Genomic DNA, 21,550 nt, shown 5'->3' on the forward strand with positions numbered 1-21,550 from the left:
CCACTCTAATCCTAGATGTACACAGTCATTAAACCAACTGGTTTACACAACCAACTTCACATTTTCTGTTAAGAAATCAGAAGACTCATAAGAAGACTCAATCACAATCATTAGCTAGAAGTTTCATGGAAGAAGTGTCTAGAACTTGGTCACAATGTGCAGAGGCAAGGGTTACAGTGGGCATTTAAATTATGTTTCAATCTTAAAATACTGGGCATCCAAATATTCAAAAGATTATTGCAGATTACTACCCTTACCTCTTTCTTTCCTCTTTTTTCTACTCTTGGGCCTTCAAACAAGCAGTTAGTGTAGCCCAGCTGGTTGTATAGAAGATTTGTTTCAGCTTGCACAGCAAATCCAGCTTTTATTTTGAAACTTTGGAGAAAAGACTGGTATCAGACATGTACATTCAAAAAGCCTTCGGTGTATTCCTAGAAAACAAAAGCTCCTGTCCCCCGAGGCAATGTACCACCCCCCCCCCCATTTCCCTTCCAAGCAAGTTAATTCCCTCATTTTATACTCTCAACAGTCAAAGTGCTGCTTTACAAATCCAACTTTACAAAAAGATTTTATTGAAAGGATTGAAAAATATTTGTCTTCAACAATATTTAAAACAAGTTTTCAAAGCATTAACAATATGTAACAGGATTTTTACCTCTTAAAAATTCAGTACACTGCTTTATTCCACACTACATCAGTTGTTAGTAACTTCTGAAACTCTCTAGTAGAGAATAACTTTTTAAAGGGAAGAAACCCCAAATTATTTTCCTAGCATCCATTTTGACCCTTTGTAGACTGGAAAGGATTTGCAGGTATAGTGACATTTACAAACCCTTAGAAACACAGCTCTTAATCAGCAAACCCCTATGTTACCAGTACAGTTTAAACAAGTTACTTTGAGTAAGCTACATCTGCAAAATGAGCTTTTATTGCCAATATAACCAAGTCTGCATTACAGCTGTTTTTTTCCTGGTTGTGCTGTGGTTTGCACAGACGTTACTCACACTTTAAGCAGTTAAATATGCACAACTTAGGTGCTGTTTAAACCCCACTAGCCTGCTTGTGAGCTGCTGGTTTGCAGATTAAAGGCCTCAAAAAGGGACTTTGTACAGTTAGATAAATTTGTAATGTATTAACACAGTTTGGGTTGTGTTTTGTTATAAAGCAGCTAGTACAATTATAATCAACACAGCTTTTTGAAGAAAAAGCAAAGACTAAAGTCATCGTGTGACTTTCTTTCCTTTAGTGGGCGACTGGAGCTCTCTACTTGGCGGATCAATGATCCAAATAACATTGCTATCGAGCTGGAATAGTTGTACAAGCAAAACTGCAGAAGCCTCAAAGCCAGTGATGCAATTGCAGTACATGATAAATTTAAAGACAACTCCTAATCTAGATCTAATCTAGAGAAAGTAGTTAGGTAAGTTGTGATTACAGATCTCATGAACTATGCACTCTGAAAATCAAAGTTCAGCAATTTAGTCAATAATAGCTTTACTATTATAAAAAGCATAAATAAAAAGTGCTGAATATAATTTTATCTTTAAAAAATACTAGATAAGGCTCATTAACCATTTCGCCTCACCTCCGCAAAATGATTTCCACTTCCTAGCGTGCCTGCTATCCCACTTAACAATACCTTTACCTAGCCACCATACCCTGTTCCTTTTCTCAATTATTGCATGTTTAAATAAAATAGTTTCAAAGCAAAAAGTCTGACACTTCTATAGTTCAAAAAGTAAACAGTTATTTAATAACTGAATACTTCACCTAGGAAACCCGTAAGCAGCTTCAAAACAGTGATAAAACAATTACTGCATATTCAAGTGAAAGAGAAATCACAAAAGCTACCTGGATATTCTCCAAGATAGCACAAAAATTCATCTATTTAGACCAAATCAAACCAATATTATATTTTACAAAATTTACAAACTGAGTATTAATTTATATTAACACATTTTTCATTGTGATTCGTATCACTAATGGAGAGTTTTGTTTCTATTTTCTGCAAAAGTGCTCTCACCTGGATTTAGCAAAATCAGACAAACTGGGGCGGCATCCAAAATGGAAGAGACATTATTGAAACCATCAGAGGACAGCAGGTTAGGCAGAGTTTGGAAATTAATACATTTCCCATTACCACTTTGGACCACATAAACAACGTAAGACAATCATGAAAAGTTCTCACTCCACTTTCAAGGAAATCCCACCTTAATCAGTAAATTAATTCCTCCACAGTATTATGCCACAGGCTTAGATTTAACAGATAATGTCCATTCCTTTAATGACCAATGCAGCAAGACTTTGAAAATGCTGAAGTTTGAATAGTATGATCGTAAGACTGCACCAACAGAGAACATAAATGTAAACATTATAGTTGGGTTTGATGTTTTTCAGTTAAAGTACAGTACAAACCCTTTATTCCCAACTAGATTTTTTGTTGGGTTTTTTCTTTCATAAAAGCACATACAATAAAATATGTACATAGAGAAGTTAGAAACATTTGAAAGCATCTTACAAAAGTAAATACGAGACTTAGAATATCTTGAGTGTGCTGAAGGCACCGTTGCTACTCTACTGGGAATGTGTCCTCTCATTTATCTACCTGTGTATCAATGCAGCATCCCTTTTTCTATTACTCAGCACCAAGAGCTGGAAGGTACCTATGGAAGTTGAGGGCATTCAGGGCCTAGTATAGGATACTCTTTATTCAAGACAGTAGTGAAACTAGACAATGTAGTAGTAATTGAAGTCCAGATTCTTCTTGAAGATTTGGAGAATTGGGTTTTTGTGATTTTATAGTCTCTAATGCTACTATGTATTCCAGAGAATCAAACAACAATGGTAAGAAAAAACAACACATTGATGATTCCCACCAACAGGAACTGCAGAGCTATAAACTAGCTCAGCTACAGAAATGGAGATCACTGTAATAATCAACTCAGTTCACACTAATGCTTGCCCATGCTATTTGTGGGCAGCCCAAGGTCAAACGCTGTTCAAATGGAAGAAACACATATGTATATATATTTAAAAAAAATATACTTTTTTTTACTTAACTAATTCCATCTATTAATGAAAAAAAGCATTCTTCATGGGTGTTTCTTCACAGTGTCACGTTGGCAGGTAAGGAGAAAGTATTTTAAGCACTGTGTTGACAGGGAGCTGTTCTGGACAAGATGTATTTAAGCTAACAAAGAGGAGCTTCTTTTTTCTCTTCAAGAAAATTTCTTAGAGCCTTTATGTGCATAGCAGTCTTAAATGGAATTACAAATGTACCAAATGAAACAGAATATTTTAATACCACTTTTCTGTTATGTATCTACATTCAGCCTACCATGTTACTGGTAAGTTAGAGGTTACAATCAAATCTACAGATGCAGTTGTCAATACCAATCAGAAAGAATCAATCTTCAGATTGCTCATTTGAAGGAAATTCACACTGAATTACAACAATCAGAGCCTAATTTCTTCCATTTCTACTCTTGGTGGACAGGAGTAACAATAATTTCCAGCCATCAGCAGATTAGACAAATATAAACTATAATCACTATATATGTCTGAGATGGTGACCACGCTTGTTAGCCAAAAACCTTAAAATCCAAGCATACAGAAGGGATACTGCCACTTTCCATTCCCATGAGTCTTGTTAGATGTAGACACTCAAAATTCTTCTTCTTCAACAGCAAAGTTATTTTGCTTCTTCCGAACATTCCAGTGTAAACACTCAGCCAAGCTTTCAAACCAGTCGCTCACAGGATCTCGGAAACAGATCGAAGGAAGGGGATAGCAAGAGGTAGTGATGCTAATACTGCAACAACACAGGAACACCCCAGTCAGTCAAGAGCAATCAAAAGCATTTGTTCAAAAAATAATCTTCAAGTCACTAGCTAACACAGTGCTAGGCTCAGCCAAGTTGGTAAAGCAGCAAGTTTCCATAATCAAGCAATAACTAAGCCTGCAGCCTCATCTAAAGAGCTTAAAATGGTTAACAGACACACTGTGGTGAGCATTCTTTGACACAGTCAGAATACTGAACCCACTCCACATCCTGCAGTCTCTTGCTGGTCTTTACACCAACAATTCAGGGACAAAGGAAAAATGTATGTCACCACCTCAGCCTTTAAGTTTCAACTAAAAGCAGCAGCACTAAGTCCAACACCTAACAAAGGGACAGAGCTCATGTTTAAATCGTTGCTAGTCTCCTGATTTATAGATCTTTCAACATCACACGAAATACAATCAGCTCAAGATGGGGTGTCACACCAGCTATATATTTTCCTTTCTAGCAACTTGTATGGACCAAGAATAAAAAGTCATCCTGAACAGCAAGTCTACAGTCACATCTCAGTTGCCCCAAATCACCTCCTATTAGGAAAAGCCATCATATTTTGCACATAAAAACTGAGGAAACTTCAGCCACTGCATTCTGCTCACTCCAGGCAATAGCATCACAAGTGACCAAAACCATTCACCAAGTTCACACAGTTTAAGCCATGTGGCATTATTCAGAGCCACTGCGTACAATGCAGCTCCTGTTGGTTTACACCTTATGTTAAGTATATAGAATTTTCTAAAGACATGTCATCTTCCTTGCTAAGCACGCAATGTTTATGTGCTTTTATCTTAACACTTCACTTGCTTTCATAGGCAGATCTAAAAAACTTGTTGGAAATGAAATACTTTTTGTGCAGTTTCTGATGTTAGAGGTGTTAGGGTTTATAAAAGCTTGTTTCTTCACTGTTTGCAATACTTTTGACATGTTAGGCAATGAGAGAAGTGCATGAATCATTATTTTATATACTTCTAGAGAAATGATACAATCAAAAAAAAAAAAAAAAAAAAAGGCCTGACCTGTCTCCATGGCATATTTCCTGCCTCTTCCTTCCATCAAATGAAACCCACGCTGTATTCCTGGCATCTGGGGAGAGCATAATCTGAAAAAGAGAAAAAGAACTAAACTTCAGGTCCAAACCCTATTTTTCAGGGGCAAGGAACAAACAGCTCCTCCATCCTCTCTTTTGAGTGGAGAATTGGCTCTCCATAACATTACAGTTGCACTGATATTGGTAATCTGTCCATAATAACTGTACAGTGACATGCCACACAAGTTCCAAATCTTCATTTTGTGTTCGATATATATGCATACATAAGTTTTCTACATGCAATAAACCTCCTTTTATAAGTACAAGGTCATAAACCAGAAAAACCTTTCAGTTACAGCCAGTGCACACTTTAATTCAGTTGCATGAGTTAACTTGGCATCTCTTTCAATAAAAATAATAAAGTTAATCCAGAAAAATACAGTTTAGTACACAGTGAATCCAAAACTGCCAAATTTAGGAAGTTTTGTTCATATTTAATATACATTCCCAGAATTGACTAATATGGGCCAGTAACACCCACTGACATGAAAGTAATTGCAGACAGAGCAGTGCCATGAATAAACAGTTGATTTATGTTGTAAAGCCCCAGTGCACACTTGTTTCTTAATGCTAATCTTCTAACGTCCCTAGAGGAGTGCTTCTAAGCACGCTACCTCTCTTCTAACTGAAACAGACTGAAGGCTTGTAACAGATCCAAGCAGCAGCAAAGGTTTCTTTCTTACACATAGGTATTTGTTAAAAACACACATTAACTAAGTCCATTTCATATTCAGGTAATATATGCCTTTTTTTTTTCTGCAAGACAGCATTAAAAATGATTAATGAGTTACAGATAACTCTACCAATACACTCAAAATCTGCAATATTTGCTGTTTTAGCCATGAAAGTAGAATTCTTCATTCCCTTGAACACTGATTTACATACACTTTAGCTGAAATGACATAAAATTTTTACAGTCAGCATGCTAATGTATGCATTCCCGTTTTGCAGAATGTTACACAACTACAGTCCAGTAGGAAGCAGTGTGAAGCATTCTGCTAGTGGGTATATTATTTTAAACAAAGATGCATTCTTCAACCAGACTTGATCTGATCCTCCTACAAACAAAAGAATGCAAGAGATACACGGCATTTCCTGACCTCTTCTGCTTTGGTCTGGTTCATGTGGTTATTACAGAAGTTTTTTAACTTAGACAGAGACATAACACAACAGAAGCTAACCTTGAGTTCCACTCCAGCAGGAACAACAATAGGTCTGAAAGACAACGAGTGAGGGCAGATTGGGGTGATCATTATTGCAGGAACATTGGGATGAATCATAGAAGCTCCTGCTGCAGCTGCATACGCAGTGCTACCAGTCGGAGTGGAGACAATGACTCCTGTGAAAGAAGCAAAAATTTCACTTACATTAGCATTACAATCAATGTGTTACTTTGGAAGATAACTAAGAAATAGCACTGTTACGGAAAAAAAAGGCACAGAACAAAACACAATTTGTACTTCACAGGAGAATTGCAGCCTAATACTCAAAAAGTCAGCAGCTCTCCTCTAATCCTGACAAAGCAGGTTGGTTCTATGGCTTCATGTAAGTTGCATAAACATCTAGATCTCAGGTTAGGTAATTGTAACAGTGACATTCATTTGCTTTCAGGGTAAGAGTTTTAAAGATCAGCTTTTGTATTTCATAAAACTGTTGCTTGCCTTCACAAGTCCATAAACAAAGCTTACAACACTCCGCTGTGGAATGTTACCAGTGAATACACACACCTATTCACTGCACACTGATTTCTGTCACAGAGAACTGAAGCTTCAGACTTTGTTTCCATGTGAAAAAATCCTCCAGTAAAATAGCAAAGGTCCACACATGAACTGATAAGCAATTTAACTCAAGAAGTAGACTCACCATCTCCTTGCACTGTTGTTATCAGGTGCCCATCAAGAAAGACATCTACGTTGGAAAGGTAAGATGAAGGACCACGATCCACTACAACTTCATTTAAGACCTGCCATGACATCAAACATTACACCAGTCCATTATTGCTGACTTGGCAATATAACAAATAACAAGCTGAAACATGCTGACTTTGAAAGAATCATGCTGATTTAGTCCTTGCCAAATTAGACTCTCTTTACACCTCTGCCTTATCAAGTGCCAGCAGAGTTTTTAGATGTTAAGATTCATTCCAGAAGCTGGTTACCAACAATGTGGAGGGTTTTTCTTTCCACTTACACAAATCTTTAGGATGTCCCATTTTAGAACTACTTCTTCGTTTACAAAATAGAAGGAAAATATTACTCCAGGAAAATACAATATTAGCACTTATGATTGCAGAAAGTAGCAATGTACACCACTTCCTCATTATTTAGTTCCCATATTTTGAATCAGAGCAATATGGATCAGTCCCACACCACTGAGCTAATGTAAGTAAACTAATGAAAGGGGGAAAGTTGTAATAAAGCAAGTACAAAGCAATTTACAAACACTTCATTAGTTCTTTTGCCTATTTTCCCCTCTGACCTGATATTGCATAACTTGCTTGCCCACTTCTTTCTCTATATTTGTAGACACTACTCCATTTTCTTCTATGCCATTTTGTACTGTCATTTTCTCTCTGTGCTCTTTAACTACTTTCACTTTCAGCCTGCTTCGTAGAACAAGGGCTGCATTGCCTAGAAGTGAAACAGAGGAAAAAGTTCACAAAACCAATATGCTGGTATAGTAAATATAACCCTGTAATGACTAACAAACTGTATGAAATGCCATCACCTATTGCCCAACATTCCCGGTTTCATTCGCAAGATAATTGTCTACACTTGGTTAAAGCTTAAAACTAATTTTTAGTATTAATGAACAGAATGAAAGTCAAATTTGAACTCAGTCTTTCTTCCCTTTCCTCTTGAAAGTTTTATGTGGACACGATCAAGATTGGAAAACAATGTTAAGCTTACATGATCTTCACTAAGACAAAAGCTAAGCTTAAAGAAAATGCATTAACAATACCTATTAAGACAATATTCTAGGAATGTGAGAATTTTATATCTCTTCTCAGGAATCCAGTCTGGATTCAACTCAGTATTGAAGAAATAAGGTATTTTTTTCCTCAAGTATTTTATTTGCCCCACTTCTCAGTGTCCTGTTTAGAGAAAGAGACTATCACAGACTTCATATTTACTCTCTATTTGTATGTTTAGCTGCAATTTAAGGAAAGTTCTGCACTACCTTATACTCATTTACCCCACAAACGACAAAGTAATTTCTTAGCCATTTTCCATTACAAAATAGTATGGAAAGCAGCACTGGATAAGTCAATGCAATGCAATACTTCTGTCAGTTTAATATATATTTCTTGAGATTCAGTCTTATGGGACAACCTAAATGAGTCAGTTAAGAAAATTTACTAGCCTTGGAAAAAGCTACAGAAAATGTAACAAACAAACACCACAACTTGTCCCCTTCAATTTACCTTCTATAACCTGAGTGACTTGGGACTGAAAATTCTCAAAATTAAATGGAGTAAGAAATCCAAGGGATCCCAGATGAAAAGCCATAACTGGAGGTACACTACCCTATCAATAAAGAAAAGAATTTAAAAGCCACTGAAGAAAAGCATTTCATACTTCAACTAATTGCCTGTTAATATTTTGACTATTGATGTAACTTCAACTGTGCATAATAAAAACAACACAGCACATACATTATTTTCAGAATATGTAAGGTAAACCAGGCTTGATTAAAAAAATTGAATGAACAGCAAGGGACAAATCTGAATTAAAAAAAAAAACCCAAACAAAAACCCCAACAACTTTCAAATACTTCAAGAAGAAAAGAGATCTTTAAGTCTATTTCCCAAAAAGACCAACCTGGAAAAGTGAAGAAGCATAAAGCAAGGTCCCGTCTCCTCCCAGGCATATGATAAAGTCTATCTGATTGGAGATATCATCATAATCTAGAAGCAACATTGAAATCCAAGTTCTTAATTAAGTTTCATCAACAGTCGTAATTTCCTACCATAAATTAAGTGCAGCATGCCAACATTCACTCAAGTATAAAAAACCCAACTGAAACTAATAACAGCAAACTGCAAGACACTTTAGTTTAACAAACTTAACTCAACCAGTAAGGAAATAAGGACAAATAAGCACTATACTTCAGCTCTACTATCAAGAAATCATTACTATACCTTCTCTGAAGGTGCAAAATTTCTTCTTCACTGGTCCAAAATTCTCATCATTAGCTATAGCGGGGTCTTCCAATACTTTTTTTTCTACATACACAATCATATTGTTCTCCTTAAGAAAAGTAAAAGAAGCTTGTTAATAACCTCTTAAAAGGATAAAATATTTTGACTCCATAATTTCCATTAGTTTCAAACATACAAATAATATTTTACAGGAGAGGTCTGCATCTGCTGGTTGGGTTGTTTATTTTTAATGTGTGGTCAATTCTAATGAGAGTTTTGCAGCACACAAATCATCTAATTAAACTTTGGAACACAGATTACATGATACAGTAACGCTGTTATGTTTGTTCAGGGCTTAAAAGATTAAGCTTTTTATATCCCTTTCCCTGCAACTCAGAACTGAAAATAGAATGAAGGAAAGTTTTTACTTTACTTTTTTTTTTCCCCCTTAAGCTCTTTACCTAAAGTACTTAAGTATTGATCTTAAACTCTGAAACAAGTTTTACTACTTTCAGTGGGAGCGAGTATAAAGATTTGTTTGCACTGTGCAATTCTGTTCATTCCATATTCAACAAAATCAGTAACTGAAACCATTTTAGACTTTAAAGCACAGCAAAAATGGAATTTACATTTTATTACCTCAGTAAGATACACACAAAGCTCTTTAAAAGGCTGCAGCAGACTGGCATCACGGATCTTTTTAATAACAAGGACGCTCTTGGGAGGTTTGTTCCATGTCAACCGCTGGCTTGCTGGATCCTGAATGTGCCTAGAGAACAGAAAAATAAAGACAATGTTACTACAGTTTGCTTTGACAACATTCTGGTCTGTTAAGAATATCTCTTTCAGTCTAACTGCCTGCAGTCCTAGGACAGAAAGAAGAATGCAATAGTTCGTATGCAATAAGCATCTGAATGCAATAATCATTGTAATGATGTTTCTTCCCCCATGAAACCAATCAATGCTTTACTTTGTTAAGACAGTAACACAATATGAAGGTGTCCGTTCTGGTAACTGCTACCATGCTCATAGCATGTTCAAAAAGGGCTGTTAACAGAAGCACTACAAAAGCTCTTGGATCTTCACAGTCTTCTCAATGCATTTTGAAGCCTGCAAATGTAGACACAAATTCTACAGGTTTTCCTAACTAGCATGGGAGAAGGGCAAACAATTAAGATTTTAGTACTGATCCCAAAAGGAGTTTATCTGCTGAAAGTAGCACAACAACTACTTTAAATGTTTTAAAAAATAAATAATTAAAAAGTATTTTAAGGCTACTGTGTGCCTATTGTCAGACAGCATTCTAAGACTTGAGAAGCTCAAGAACTAAAGTAATTTTGCAGCTTTCAATAGAGTTCAGTAACAGCACCCTCAAGCTGTTCTATAATACACTTAGCTGCTTTAGGAATACCCAGCTGTATTTTCCTTTTTTTGTACCTACTTCTAAGCTACCTAATTTCACAGTTTTATCTCACGTATAACAAGTATCCCACCATTTTCTACAGTACAGATATAGCCCATAAAAGCAAAGCACATTAGTATAAATGCTGAACAAGCCAAATTCACAGAGATTTGGATTTTGCACTGCAAGGGTTAAAATAAAACGGATGATGATGCCAGAGATGGAAAAAACAGTTCGTTTTACTTTCCAAACCGCCTATATTCTACATATAAACACAGCAGAAACTGTAGGTTAATGAAGTAGTTACTACAAGTAACATTTACTATCAAACAATGCTATCTCTCTGTTCAAACAGAACACTCTGCCTACTCCAACTGTACTCACCAGTTCCCCGTAGTTCTACTAAATGAAAGGTTATTCATAACCTGCTTTAAGATCTTCATGTTTTCTTCCAGGAATCAAGCAAATGTAACAGCTCCAAGGGAAAAAAAAGGCTTTTCACTTATTAATAAAGTGCTGCCTCAGAAGGAAATATTTTTCTCTGAAAGCCTTTTTTCTGCCCAGTTAAATATTTCAATCATTCCCAATAAAAAGTTGTGAGGAAAATCCTGCATAAAATGTTTATTACAGATCTTCAAAGGCAAGATTTCATAAGAAAAATTCCATTTCCAGGAAGAATTTAAAAACAGGCATCTGACCTCCCCTCTCCTCAAGAACACAAGCACTTGATTCTGTTTTCACTGGCTAGTCATTCAATTCACCTGGTCATCCTACAGAACAGTCTTCTGAAAGCAGGCTTTTCAATACAATCATCAAGACCTTAAAAGAGACACCAAGACCTTCGCTAACTTATGCCTGCACATAAAACCTAAATTTTCTGTTAAAAAGAATCTCTCCAGTGAAGACAGTTTAATAATATTACTGTCTGTAGAGAATAAAAACCCAACCAAAAAGCTTTTAGAAGCCACAAGAAAAAAGCCCTTAGCTGTGGTAAGAATAATTCACAACTTGGTCTTCAAGCAGTTCTTTGCTTCAATGATCTCAGATCATCCTCTACTCCCCAGCTTAAGCTTCTGAACACTGCTTAAGTAGTCCTTTCCCTGGCAGGTAGTGTGCATAAGTACTGCTCGCAGCCTCTGCACCCAACTGATCTTGACACTATCATTTTATTGTACCACACTGACCCACCCTGTGGGGAGGAGCATCTGCATGGAACCAGACGGGGTAAACACGTGAGGCAAGCTGGGGTTTCAGATGAACCGCAGCTCTCCAAGCCCTGACTTCAGAACAGGCAGAAAGAACGAGGAAGCCCAGACTTACTTCACACTGCACGATTTCTGCCACGCCTTCAGAGGAAAAGCTGGGCTACCACCAACCTGTTTGGAGGAAGACTGCTACTATCTAGGTAAGGATTAGGTAAATAGATACTTAAACGCTTTGTATTTAACTGAAAGAACAATGAAATACACCCTAGTACGGACCACTAACTTGGTTAATCTGCAGAACCCCAACATACCTTGTCTGACCAAGACACCATTTATTAAGTATAAATACATGGTGTAAAAGGCAACACTTTTATGCCACCCAACTACAAGATTAAAATGTTTATATGCCTGCCAAGCAGAGAGCAACCCTTATTCTCACATTAAATTTATCAGCAGTCTAAAGGCAAACTTACCTTGATGATATTCATATGGCAAAAGTGCCATAGACCAAATACACAAATTCAAACTACCAGCACTATTCACATGCCCTGCAGTGCTTGTATGTGAAATGGTTATTATTTTTTCTTCCAAAATAGATATACTGTTCAGGTAGAACAGTGGGCATAAGAATACGACATGAATTAGTAATGTAAAACCAGCAAAATTAATTTCCTTTTATGTCTGTTACCCTGCAGGAAATATTCCAGCTGGCAAAACCACTACAAATCCATACAGAGAAACACTGCTTATGTCTTATCATCCCTTGGGAGGAAAAGTACCCAATAATATTCAAACCTTCAGCCTGCAGATCAACCTAATGCACATCTAACAGGGTTTTACTTGAGAATAGTTAGCAGTGCTATCCATTCTGCTCTTAGACTGACTTGTTAAAGGGTCAATGTGTGATAAATTGCCAATTTTGGCAATGCAGAACTCCAGCTGGCAATCGAGCAACATGAAAGTCTCTAAGTATCAGGTAAAACACAAACAGTGCTGATTAAGGGGGTGAATAGCGTAAAAGCAAGCTTTTCTCTTTCACACAGAATAAGCACAAGGCCATTCATTTGATTACTTACATAATCGTTTTAGGATTTTGCAGCATACAGGCCTTTGGTCCAAATGTGGTCACTGGGCATGGTCCGTGCAAGGAACGTGTTCTCCTGAAGATACATATGAAAAAAGTTAATCAGTAAGTAAAAGAAATGTGATGGCACACTGGGTATAATTAGCTCCCCAGTCACCAAACCAAATCCTCAGATCACCAGCTTCTTTGAAAAAAGCCACATTAAGCAATATAGGGCTAAGAACACATCTTAAACCTACATTTGTGGTTGACCAGCCAAGGTAATTTTATACATAATAACTCACACATTTCAAATCTAACATTTACGTCCCATCCCTACTCCTTGAGAGTGAATCTAATTGAAGCCCCACAGTTCACATCCCCTCCATACAGTGAGTAATCACTTCCTAAATATTTTCCAGGCATATTCTTGTATTTGTTTCACCTTCACTTTCCACAAAGGAAGCATCACAGCCTCAGAGAAGATACGGTCAAGTTTTCTCAAGTTGGTTCTGCAAATTCACGTCGAGGTTCTATTTAGTTTCAGCTCTTTTGGACACTCAGTACAGAACAGTACATGCATCTCTCAGAGACAACAAAAACATGTAGATAAATTAGGTTTCCTAGTGTAAGTCTTGCCAAGCATTTACAATCTCCAAAAGCAAAACAACTCCTTCAGATGTTTTAGCCACAGTCAAGTCACAGTAATGGTGTCCTGATCACTTAAATGCTTTTTTTTGGTTGTTTAAATCTTTGCACTTAATAAAACGCATATCCTTCAATTCTAATGTATATGGAGATATGCATCTGCAGTTCCAGGCCTTAGTTTTGAATAGGTAGGAAAAAAATGCTAACTTTTATCATTTATTTATCTAACACCATCTTTATCTTCAAATAAACATAATGTCATTTATCCCCAAACATAAATCCCAGACAGAACACAGGATTACTCCTAGCCCTAGGATGAGATTATCTGGAGCAAGTCAGAACTGTTCTGCCTTACTTCCCTCCCACCTCCTCCAGCAAATCTATAAGCAGAAGTAAAACTTGCTCAAGTCATGGAACTGTTGAAATACTAGGTAAATGCTATTAGAATTATTCAATTTAAAGGAAGGAGGAAATATGCCTTTCCTGTGCTTAATTCAATTAACACAGGAATTGGGAAATAACCTATTGCTTGGCAGTAACAAATCGTTCCTGCACTGCCTTCTACTGTGTATATCATAAAATAACTCAGACCAGCCTGATGATTCACTTTCAGTACTAAAAAACCCCTCAGAAATCTAATAAACATCAAAACCAGATGACAGATTAAAAAAAAATATAATTAAGGAGTAACAGCAACATCTTTGTTCTATGTCTAGTAAAATATGCATAAAAGTTGAATTCCAGTAATGAAAACGAGTACTTAATTTCCCATATCTAACACACAGAAGTGATACTTGGTTTTCGCATATCCTGTTTTCCATTTTTTATTCCAACTGTTACTTAAAATATGCACATAACATTCATGACATTCCAACATTTCTTTGCAAGTTCTAATTAATAATTGGCATATATTTTCATTGAGATTTTACCTGATTCTATTAGCACTCAGTTTATGCACTATTCAATCAGCGGAAGGCAAAATGAGTGAACAGGATTTAAAGTTATTTGTTGTAAGACTGCCTTTGCTAAGAATAAGCAGCGATGCCCTGGAACTTATACATCTTTTAGGTAAATATATGTGTCAGTTCAAAGCAGACAGGCAACTACTTCAATCTGAATATTACACAGCAAGCCTGAGTTCATTTTCTGACATTCTGCAAAACGCTTTGTGACAATTCTGCACTGAATTGAAGGCAGCTAGTGAATGAATGCACAGCAGCTTAATGGAGAAAGAAAATAACCTTGTAACCCACAGTGGGTAAGATCTACAAAGATCATTTCTAGTGTAAAAGCAGTTATTCAGGTAGAAGATAATAATACACAAAAATTTACCCAACATGGTCTTTTACACAGGTTGCCTGAAGTCTACATTCTTGAAGGTTTAAGTTGATTAGGGAAAAATCACCGGTTTTACAGCACACTTTCAACATAAAGCCTTACATATTGACTATAGCACACAGCATAGTAGCTAGAACAGTAGTCAGAGCACAATCCTCTGTGAGCATTTCCAAAAGCATTCAAGTACACTGACTTTCTGAAATACATACAAGTATTTTCCTAACCTTTTAGCCTCTTCAGATAAACGCTTCTTTTATGCTTCCCTTCACCATAAAGCTTTCCCCTGTGACCTTCAGCCTCACCCATGTATGCTCTGCCTTGCAAGAGCATTCCTACCAGCAAAGCAGTAACTCTGGAAGAGAATTTCATCTGTTGAGTAACTCCTCCATGATTTTGTCCGTAAATTCTGACCTTACTCTAAGTAAGGTAAAATTCTGCTAACACATCCCACAGATCATGACTGGCTGCTACCACAGCGTGTTACTCAGCATTTGCAATAGGTCCAAAGATCACAAAATCTAAAGTTCCATGCAAGCTGTCCACATGACAAGAGCCTTGCAAATAGATTAGAAATTTGGCTCAAAATAAAAATGGGCATTTCTCACTGCTGTGAAACAAACAATCTGCAAGCTCAAACTTACTTTGTGCTGCCCCATGTTATCATATAACCCAGATACTCATACAGGTTTTTAACACGCAGCACTAGAGCATTAGCAGAAGTCTGCAGAAGCATCTCTACTGTTGACTGGTTCTTCTTAGAGGCTATGAACTCCACAGATACCTCTTTTGACAGCCATGGCATTTTGATTACAGGTCTGCTCTTCGTCTACCCCCCACCATTAATTTCCTGCCTTCATTTTGGACTAACAACCTTCAGAAGTGCAATTTAAGAATCCCTTAAAAGCAACTTGTTGAGCAAGTGGTAAAGGGCTCCCTACTAATTAAAGATCTGGAACAAAGGACAGAACTGTTCCTTTCTTCTGACCCGAGCTACTATCAATCTATGAGTTAACATAGCTCAGTATAGATGCATTTGTATTTTCTTTCTGGAAGGTACTTAAAGACTTCTGAAGCTAGGTTGAAATATGACAAATATCACAGTATTTAAAGTTCAAATCTACCCCCAGACCCTGGAAGTACCTGGGCACAGTGGGTTCCTCAAATTTGAAAATTAGTATTTTGTGTTTATCTGCTCATAAACAGTAACTTTCAAAGCTTTTAAACTTTAAGAACTTCCCCTAGCTGGAAATAAACCCATACTTTCTTAACTAGCCTCCTTACCAGGAAATGCTTTCAATACAGGACACTACAAATAACAGTTTTATGTACAGTTCGTCTTCAAAACAAAAAGATCTATTACATTTCACATACCTATTTCTAAATGCAAACACTTTACTGAATCCAGGCTCAGACAACCTTTAAATGGCATATACAGAGCAAATCAGTAATGTGCTCTCTTGCTGAAGCTGTATATGCACATGGATAATGTTGCTGAAATATCTAGAAAAAGCAATTTAAGATCTTCCAAGAAACACTGAAACAAGAGACAGGCCAGAAGCAGCTAGATCCTATTTACATGAACACCAGTTTAGAACCCATCACCTACATGGTCACGACAACAGAAAATCAAGTTCTTTTCACAGCTTGGCCCACAATAGGACGGTTCACTGATCATCTCCCTCTCTACTTATTACAACAAAACACTATTTTTATTTCATTATCACTTGCTACAGCTCCCAGACTATAGTTGTTTTGTCATTTTTCTTAAAGGGAGCAACAATAGGAAGAGCCAAGAGCCATACCGGAATTCTTTGGTGCTTCCCAGGGCTGGTGAAGCAGACAAACTTCGTGACTTGGCTCGTCCCCGGCTCGTGTTGCTCCACTCCTCATCATCGTGACACGTTGAGCAATGATAAGCAGATTCTGAGCTCACATCAGCCTTACTGGTACACAGTTTTTCTCGATTCATCTCCATACTGGAAGTGAAGTAACCTCAGTGAGAGAGAAATTCAATTCCTGTGGAAAAACACCAGGAGAAAGGGGACAGGGAGGAAAGAGAACAAAAACCTTCAGTATCAGCAAAACTAATAGAGTAAGTATTAAACACTGAGTTTACACACTTGGATAAAAACTTCTCAAAAGGATCTGGGCAATTGAGAAGTTCTTCAAGGTAATCTGAAGCAATGAGAATTAAAACACATGTTCTCAGATTCATAAGAGGCTCAAGACAAAGCTGTTTCAAAACCAGCACAGCTTCACATCTCCAGTTACAAATGGGATAAGATATATTTATTTTAGATACAGAAGAGGAAGGAAAGCTTTAGGTATTTGCCAAGGAATTAAGACTTAGGAAAAGTTAAAGTCTCTTATTATATGATATATATCTTCAACAAATAAAACTACAATACCCTAAGCTATAGCAGAAAGCCCCCTGCCAAAGTAAGCAAAAAATAATGCAATAGAGATAACCTTAATAACCTTTAGCTCTTCAGAAATACGTTATTTCCACGCTGACAAGAGGCAAAAACAAGCTGGAGAACAACACCAAAGTTCTTACACCATTTGGGACAAACTGGGGAGATGGTCCAAAACAAATAAAATGGAAGAAGGACAAATGTGAAGTATTTCACTTCCACGAATAAGCAGCACAAATAAAAGATAAACAGCTGGCTAGGCAGCAATTTTGCAACATAAAAACCCCCAAACCCCAAACTTTAACTAACCATCCCCCCAAAGATATTTGGGTGTAAAGTTACCAGAGGATGATAATGACCACAATTTCACAAGTTTCATGTTTCACAGCATCCCAGCTTCCAGATAACAAAAGCATCAATGAAGTGAAGCTGTAATTTCAGAATGAGCACTGACTCATTACTAAATTAGACAGAACCACCACCTAACCAAATTAGAAAATACTTTTGCTCCTACACTTACCCTGAGAGAACACCACTACAAAGAGGTACAATTACTGGCATCCATTAATAATTTGTAAGATCCTGCACTTGTAAAGATATCAATGTGTAGTTGTTGATTACTCATTGCTTAGTATCACTCCTGCCCGTTACTTGGGAAACGGTCATTTCAACACACTGATGATTTTTTTTACCATTAAAATTTGAAAAATCTAACTCCATTTTTAGACAACTTTAAGCTCAGTATAAATATTGTGCCAGTTAGTTGATTTATGTACACAATGCCTGATAGTGCAGGCACATATGTGAAACAGACTAAACTCTGACTCAAACAACATAAGTTATCTTTAGTAGGTGTTTATTTTAATTACCTTTTATCACAACCTCACCAAGCTTCAGGAATGGATCTCTGGCTGGTTGTTTCTGAACCAGCTACAGAAAACAAGTTGTTTAGATAACTGAGCTTCAGAAAAGAAGTCACTTTAAAATGAGATATTCAGTATCTCTGAATGGAAAGGGTCTTTCAGCATCTGTGTGCACATGAAGAAAGTTCTTACCCTGTTTGTTCTTTAAATCATAATCTAAATTAGCCCACCATTTTCACTTCACAGATCCCAAACAGGCCTGAACAAGTCTAGAAACTTGAGCAAGACTTAGAAACCAGGTATTTCCAAAAGAAACCCCATCCTCACAGAACTACCCTAGGAAATTATACAAAACAGTTGGGTTTATCTATACTGAGTCAGACTGCTGCCAAAGCGTTTCAGAAGTATTGAAGGTGACAATCAGTAGTGAGCAATGTCTCATCTCCTCCTCCCTATCACAACCTGCATGTTTTTTAAGGATATTCATGTATCCACATACACATATGCACACTATGCATCCACTCACTGAAGTCAGAATTACAAGTAATTATTTCTGCACTAAACCTGCACTGCAAAATGAGCACACACAAAAATGTGCAAGTCCGGGTAGTTAACACTACATAATTTTCCTTTGCTTTACCACCACACAGGTCATAAACACCTCATTCCTTTTTATCCTAACACTGAGATCTTGGTCTGGGCCTAGGAAAATAAAAATTACAACCATAAACCAAGTGTATGGAAGTACAACATCTGTGAATGCAGTTTATGGAGAATTGGTTCTCAGTAATTTAGCAGCTGATGGATGTGTGTCCTGTTCCACACCATCACCATAACTATGAGATGAACAGAACAATAATTGATATAGTAAGCAATAAATAAGGTGTGTTTCCAGGCGACTTTGAAGTATCTTAATCTGACAGGTGCTGCCAGTAAAGAAAATCAGATTAGCACAAAACTGGAAGCAAGGAGGTGTACAAACCTACTAAATACAGCCTAAGAACTTGATATTCCTTCTATGTAATACTTTCCAATTCAGGATGCTTTAACTACAATTGTTTTATTAACATTCCCTCACAAGACCTTTATTAAATAAGCAGACTTGACATAAGGACAAAGCTATCACTGAACAGCTCCCAGGATTGGATCCAAAAACTTCAAGCACATGTCAACAAACTAGCAAAAAGGCTGCTCTGGTCTAAATCATGTCCAAAATCTAAAGAAAAAAATAAAAGGACTTAGATGTTCAGCATTACAGGACAAAGGACAATCGAGGAAGTGTTAACATTTAACATTAACTGCCTGTGATAGTGACATAAAGTAGCCAGATACCCAGCCTTTCACTGCAGTTTCCCACCTTCAACTTCTGTCATTATAAATGAATCAAAACTTCACAGAGTTTTCATCAAGCCATCTTTATGTAAAAGGAGACAGGACCGTAACATCCCCCAAGCTTTACTTCCCTGTTCAATTGCCATTAAGGAATCACTCTCCAGGTCAACTGCAAGAGCGTTAAGTACAAAGGAAATCTGAAATAATTCTGCTAAGCTTCCATAGACACATAATCCACATGCAGGTGGTAGGAGGTATGTGTGCTCACATCTCAAAAACTCATCTTCTCTCCTGTATGATGCTCACACCACTTTTTACACATCTTCAGGACTGCAGCATTTCTACGAATTTCTCAGGAATTGTATCAACCATTCAGCACTTCTCCTTTTGTACATTATTTATCAGTCTTGTGTTAGGGCATAAAAGGACAGTGTTATACCCAGAAATGAAATCACATGCCCTATTACTACAGATCCCTGTTCGCTTAATCACTTAATTCTGCAAAGAAGTGTATTATTGTATTCTGCTGCAGAAAGAACTCCAATAGAGGTTATATGCCTATAACTCCACCCCTAAGGCACTAACCTCCCTTTCTCACCCCCGAAAGAAGAAACAACTGCAAGCGGGTAGGCAAAACTTCCTTTTTGGTGTAGTTTGTAACTTCACATTCTAGTGTGCGCATAGGGAAAACAGCAAAGTAACGCTCCCTATTGAAGTGCAGCGGTCTGACAGCGGCTGAAATTTAGCAGCGGGTTTTTTGATGACATACTCCAGTGCTATTTCTACTAAAAACCGGGCAGTATGACCATCACATGTTCAATACCCAGGGAAAACAAGTTCATTTGTTAGCCCTGCCGCTTCAAACACCAACACACGCACCGACGATAGCAAAGAACTAGCATTAATAACCCAAAACTCACCCTGTAGCCAGCAATGTCTGTGTTAAACAGACGAGGAGCCGGACCGCACACACTTCATGTATGACCAGAAACCGCGGGGCAGATTACGCGGTTTGACTCTTTACCCTTTCGGGAACGTGTCCCATCTCAGGGCTGCTCGCCGCTCACGGTAACAGCGGCACGGAGGGCACAGTCCCGCTGCAGCCTCATCCCGGGGTTGCAAGCGAGTCACCGGCAGCAGCAGATCTCCGGCTGTCACCGGCCCGGGCCGGCCCCAGGACCGCCGCAGCTCCCGCCCGCCCCGCGCTGGCTCCAGGGACCGGTCGTCGCGGCGCCGCCCACCGCGGGGACATGAACCGGGGACACGCAGCGGCCAACCCGTGGCTGGAGGCCGCTTGGCCCGGCCGTGCTTCCCTGGGGGCTTCCCCTTCAGCGCAACACCCTGCCCGGCGCGCCGTACTCACCGTGCCCTCGGCTGCTGCCCGGCCCGGCGGAGCGTCCCGCCCGCTGCCCTCTCAGAGGCCGGAGCGTCAGCCCCGACCGTGGTGGTGGCGGCGGTCGCGGCGGCTCTTGAACAGTGAGCGGGGCCGGCGGACCCTACGCGCCTCCATCGTCCTCTCCCCGCCTCCTCGGCAGCGTCGGGCCCGCGGGCGGGGCAGTGCGCATGCGCCACAGCGCTGCTCCCGGCCCGGCGGCCCGCCCCTGCGCAGCGCGGAAGGGCACGGGCGAGCCGCTGCGCATGCGTGGTGCGTGTGGAGAGGGGCTTGTGTGAGGGGATTTCTCCTTTCCCTTCTCTTCTTGCTTTTAATTATAAATTATGTGAGGTTGAATCAGCAGAAAATCGCAATAAAAGGAGCAAGAAACGCGAAGAAAAGGGCAACCCCCCCCAAACATGCAACACAAAATGCACCGTAACAGCATTGACGGGTGGTGGTCTTGCTGAGGAGAAGTGGATACATCGGCCTCAAACACACTCAAGGCCAAGCAGTCACTGGATCTCGAAATCATCAAGAACTTGCACAAACTTCAACAGAGGTAGGTTGAGGGCCCTGTATAGATGCCAACAAGAAAAAAATCCTGCACACATACCAAATCCAGTCAGGTTTTCTAATTTCTCAATTACATTTTCAACCAATAGCACTTTAAAGAGATCATATATGCGCAGCTCACTGGATTTTAGATCAGGAGAAACCCACAAAGTGAGAGCAAGTCACACCATTTGACAATGTGGCAATCTGGGATTATTTTTTGTCCTTCTTCCTTTATGTAGAAGTTCATGTTTTCAGGAAACTGGGGAGCTGCCAAGAAGTATCAGTCAAT

General features: G+C 38.5%; 1 protein-coding gene across 5 annotated transcripts; it reads right to left on the reverse strand.

The window, feature by feature from the left end:
* Positions 1-553: 553 nt before the first annotated feature.
* Positions 554-20,880, reverse strand: NADK (NAD kinase). 5 transcript variants are annotated; one of them, XM_061351549.1, is made up of 12 exons: positions 20,695-20,880; positions 16,525-16,738; positions 12,750-12,833; positions 9,706-9,835; positions 9,067-9,175; positions 8,747-8,832; positions 8,350-8,452; positions 7,404-7,555; positions 6,789-6,888; positions 6,107-6,264; positions 4,855-4,937; positions 554-3,811 (listed from the first exon to the last, which is right to left on the reverse strand). In XM_061351549.1, the coding sequence occupies exons 2-12, from the start codon at positions 16,695-16,697 to the stop codon at positions 3,664-3,666; spliced, it is 1,326 nt and encodes a 441-aa protein (XP_061207533.1). In that variant the 5' UTR covers positions 16,698-16,738; positions 20,695-20,880; the 3' UTR covers positions 554-3,663. The 5 variants fall into 5 exon arrangements, with proteins under 5 accessions (XP_061207533.1, XP_061207534.1, XP_061207535.1 ...); XM_061351550.1 differs by lacking the exon at positions 20,695-20,880 and adding an exon at positions 20,252-20,472; XM_061351551.1 differs by lacking the exon at positions 20,695-20,880 and adding an exon at positions 18,116-18,364.
* Positions 20,881-21,550: the final 670 nt, after the last annotated feature.

This window comes from Neopsephotus bourkii, unplaced genomic scaffold, assembly GCF_033783945.1.
Source record: "Neopsephotus bourkii isolate Nb327-2 ecotype Australia unplaced genomic scaffold, CSIRO-AGI_Nbou_v1 NB_593, whole genome shotgun sequence".
In the NCBI taxonomy this organism is placed as follows: domain Eukaryota; kingdom Metazoa; phylum Chordata; class Aves; order Psittaciformes; family Psittacidae; genus Neopsephotus; species Neopsephotus bourkii.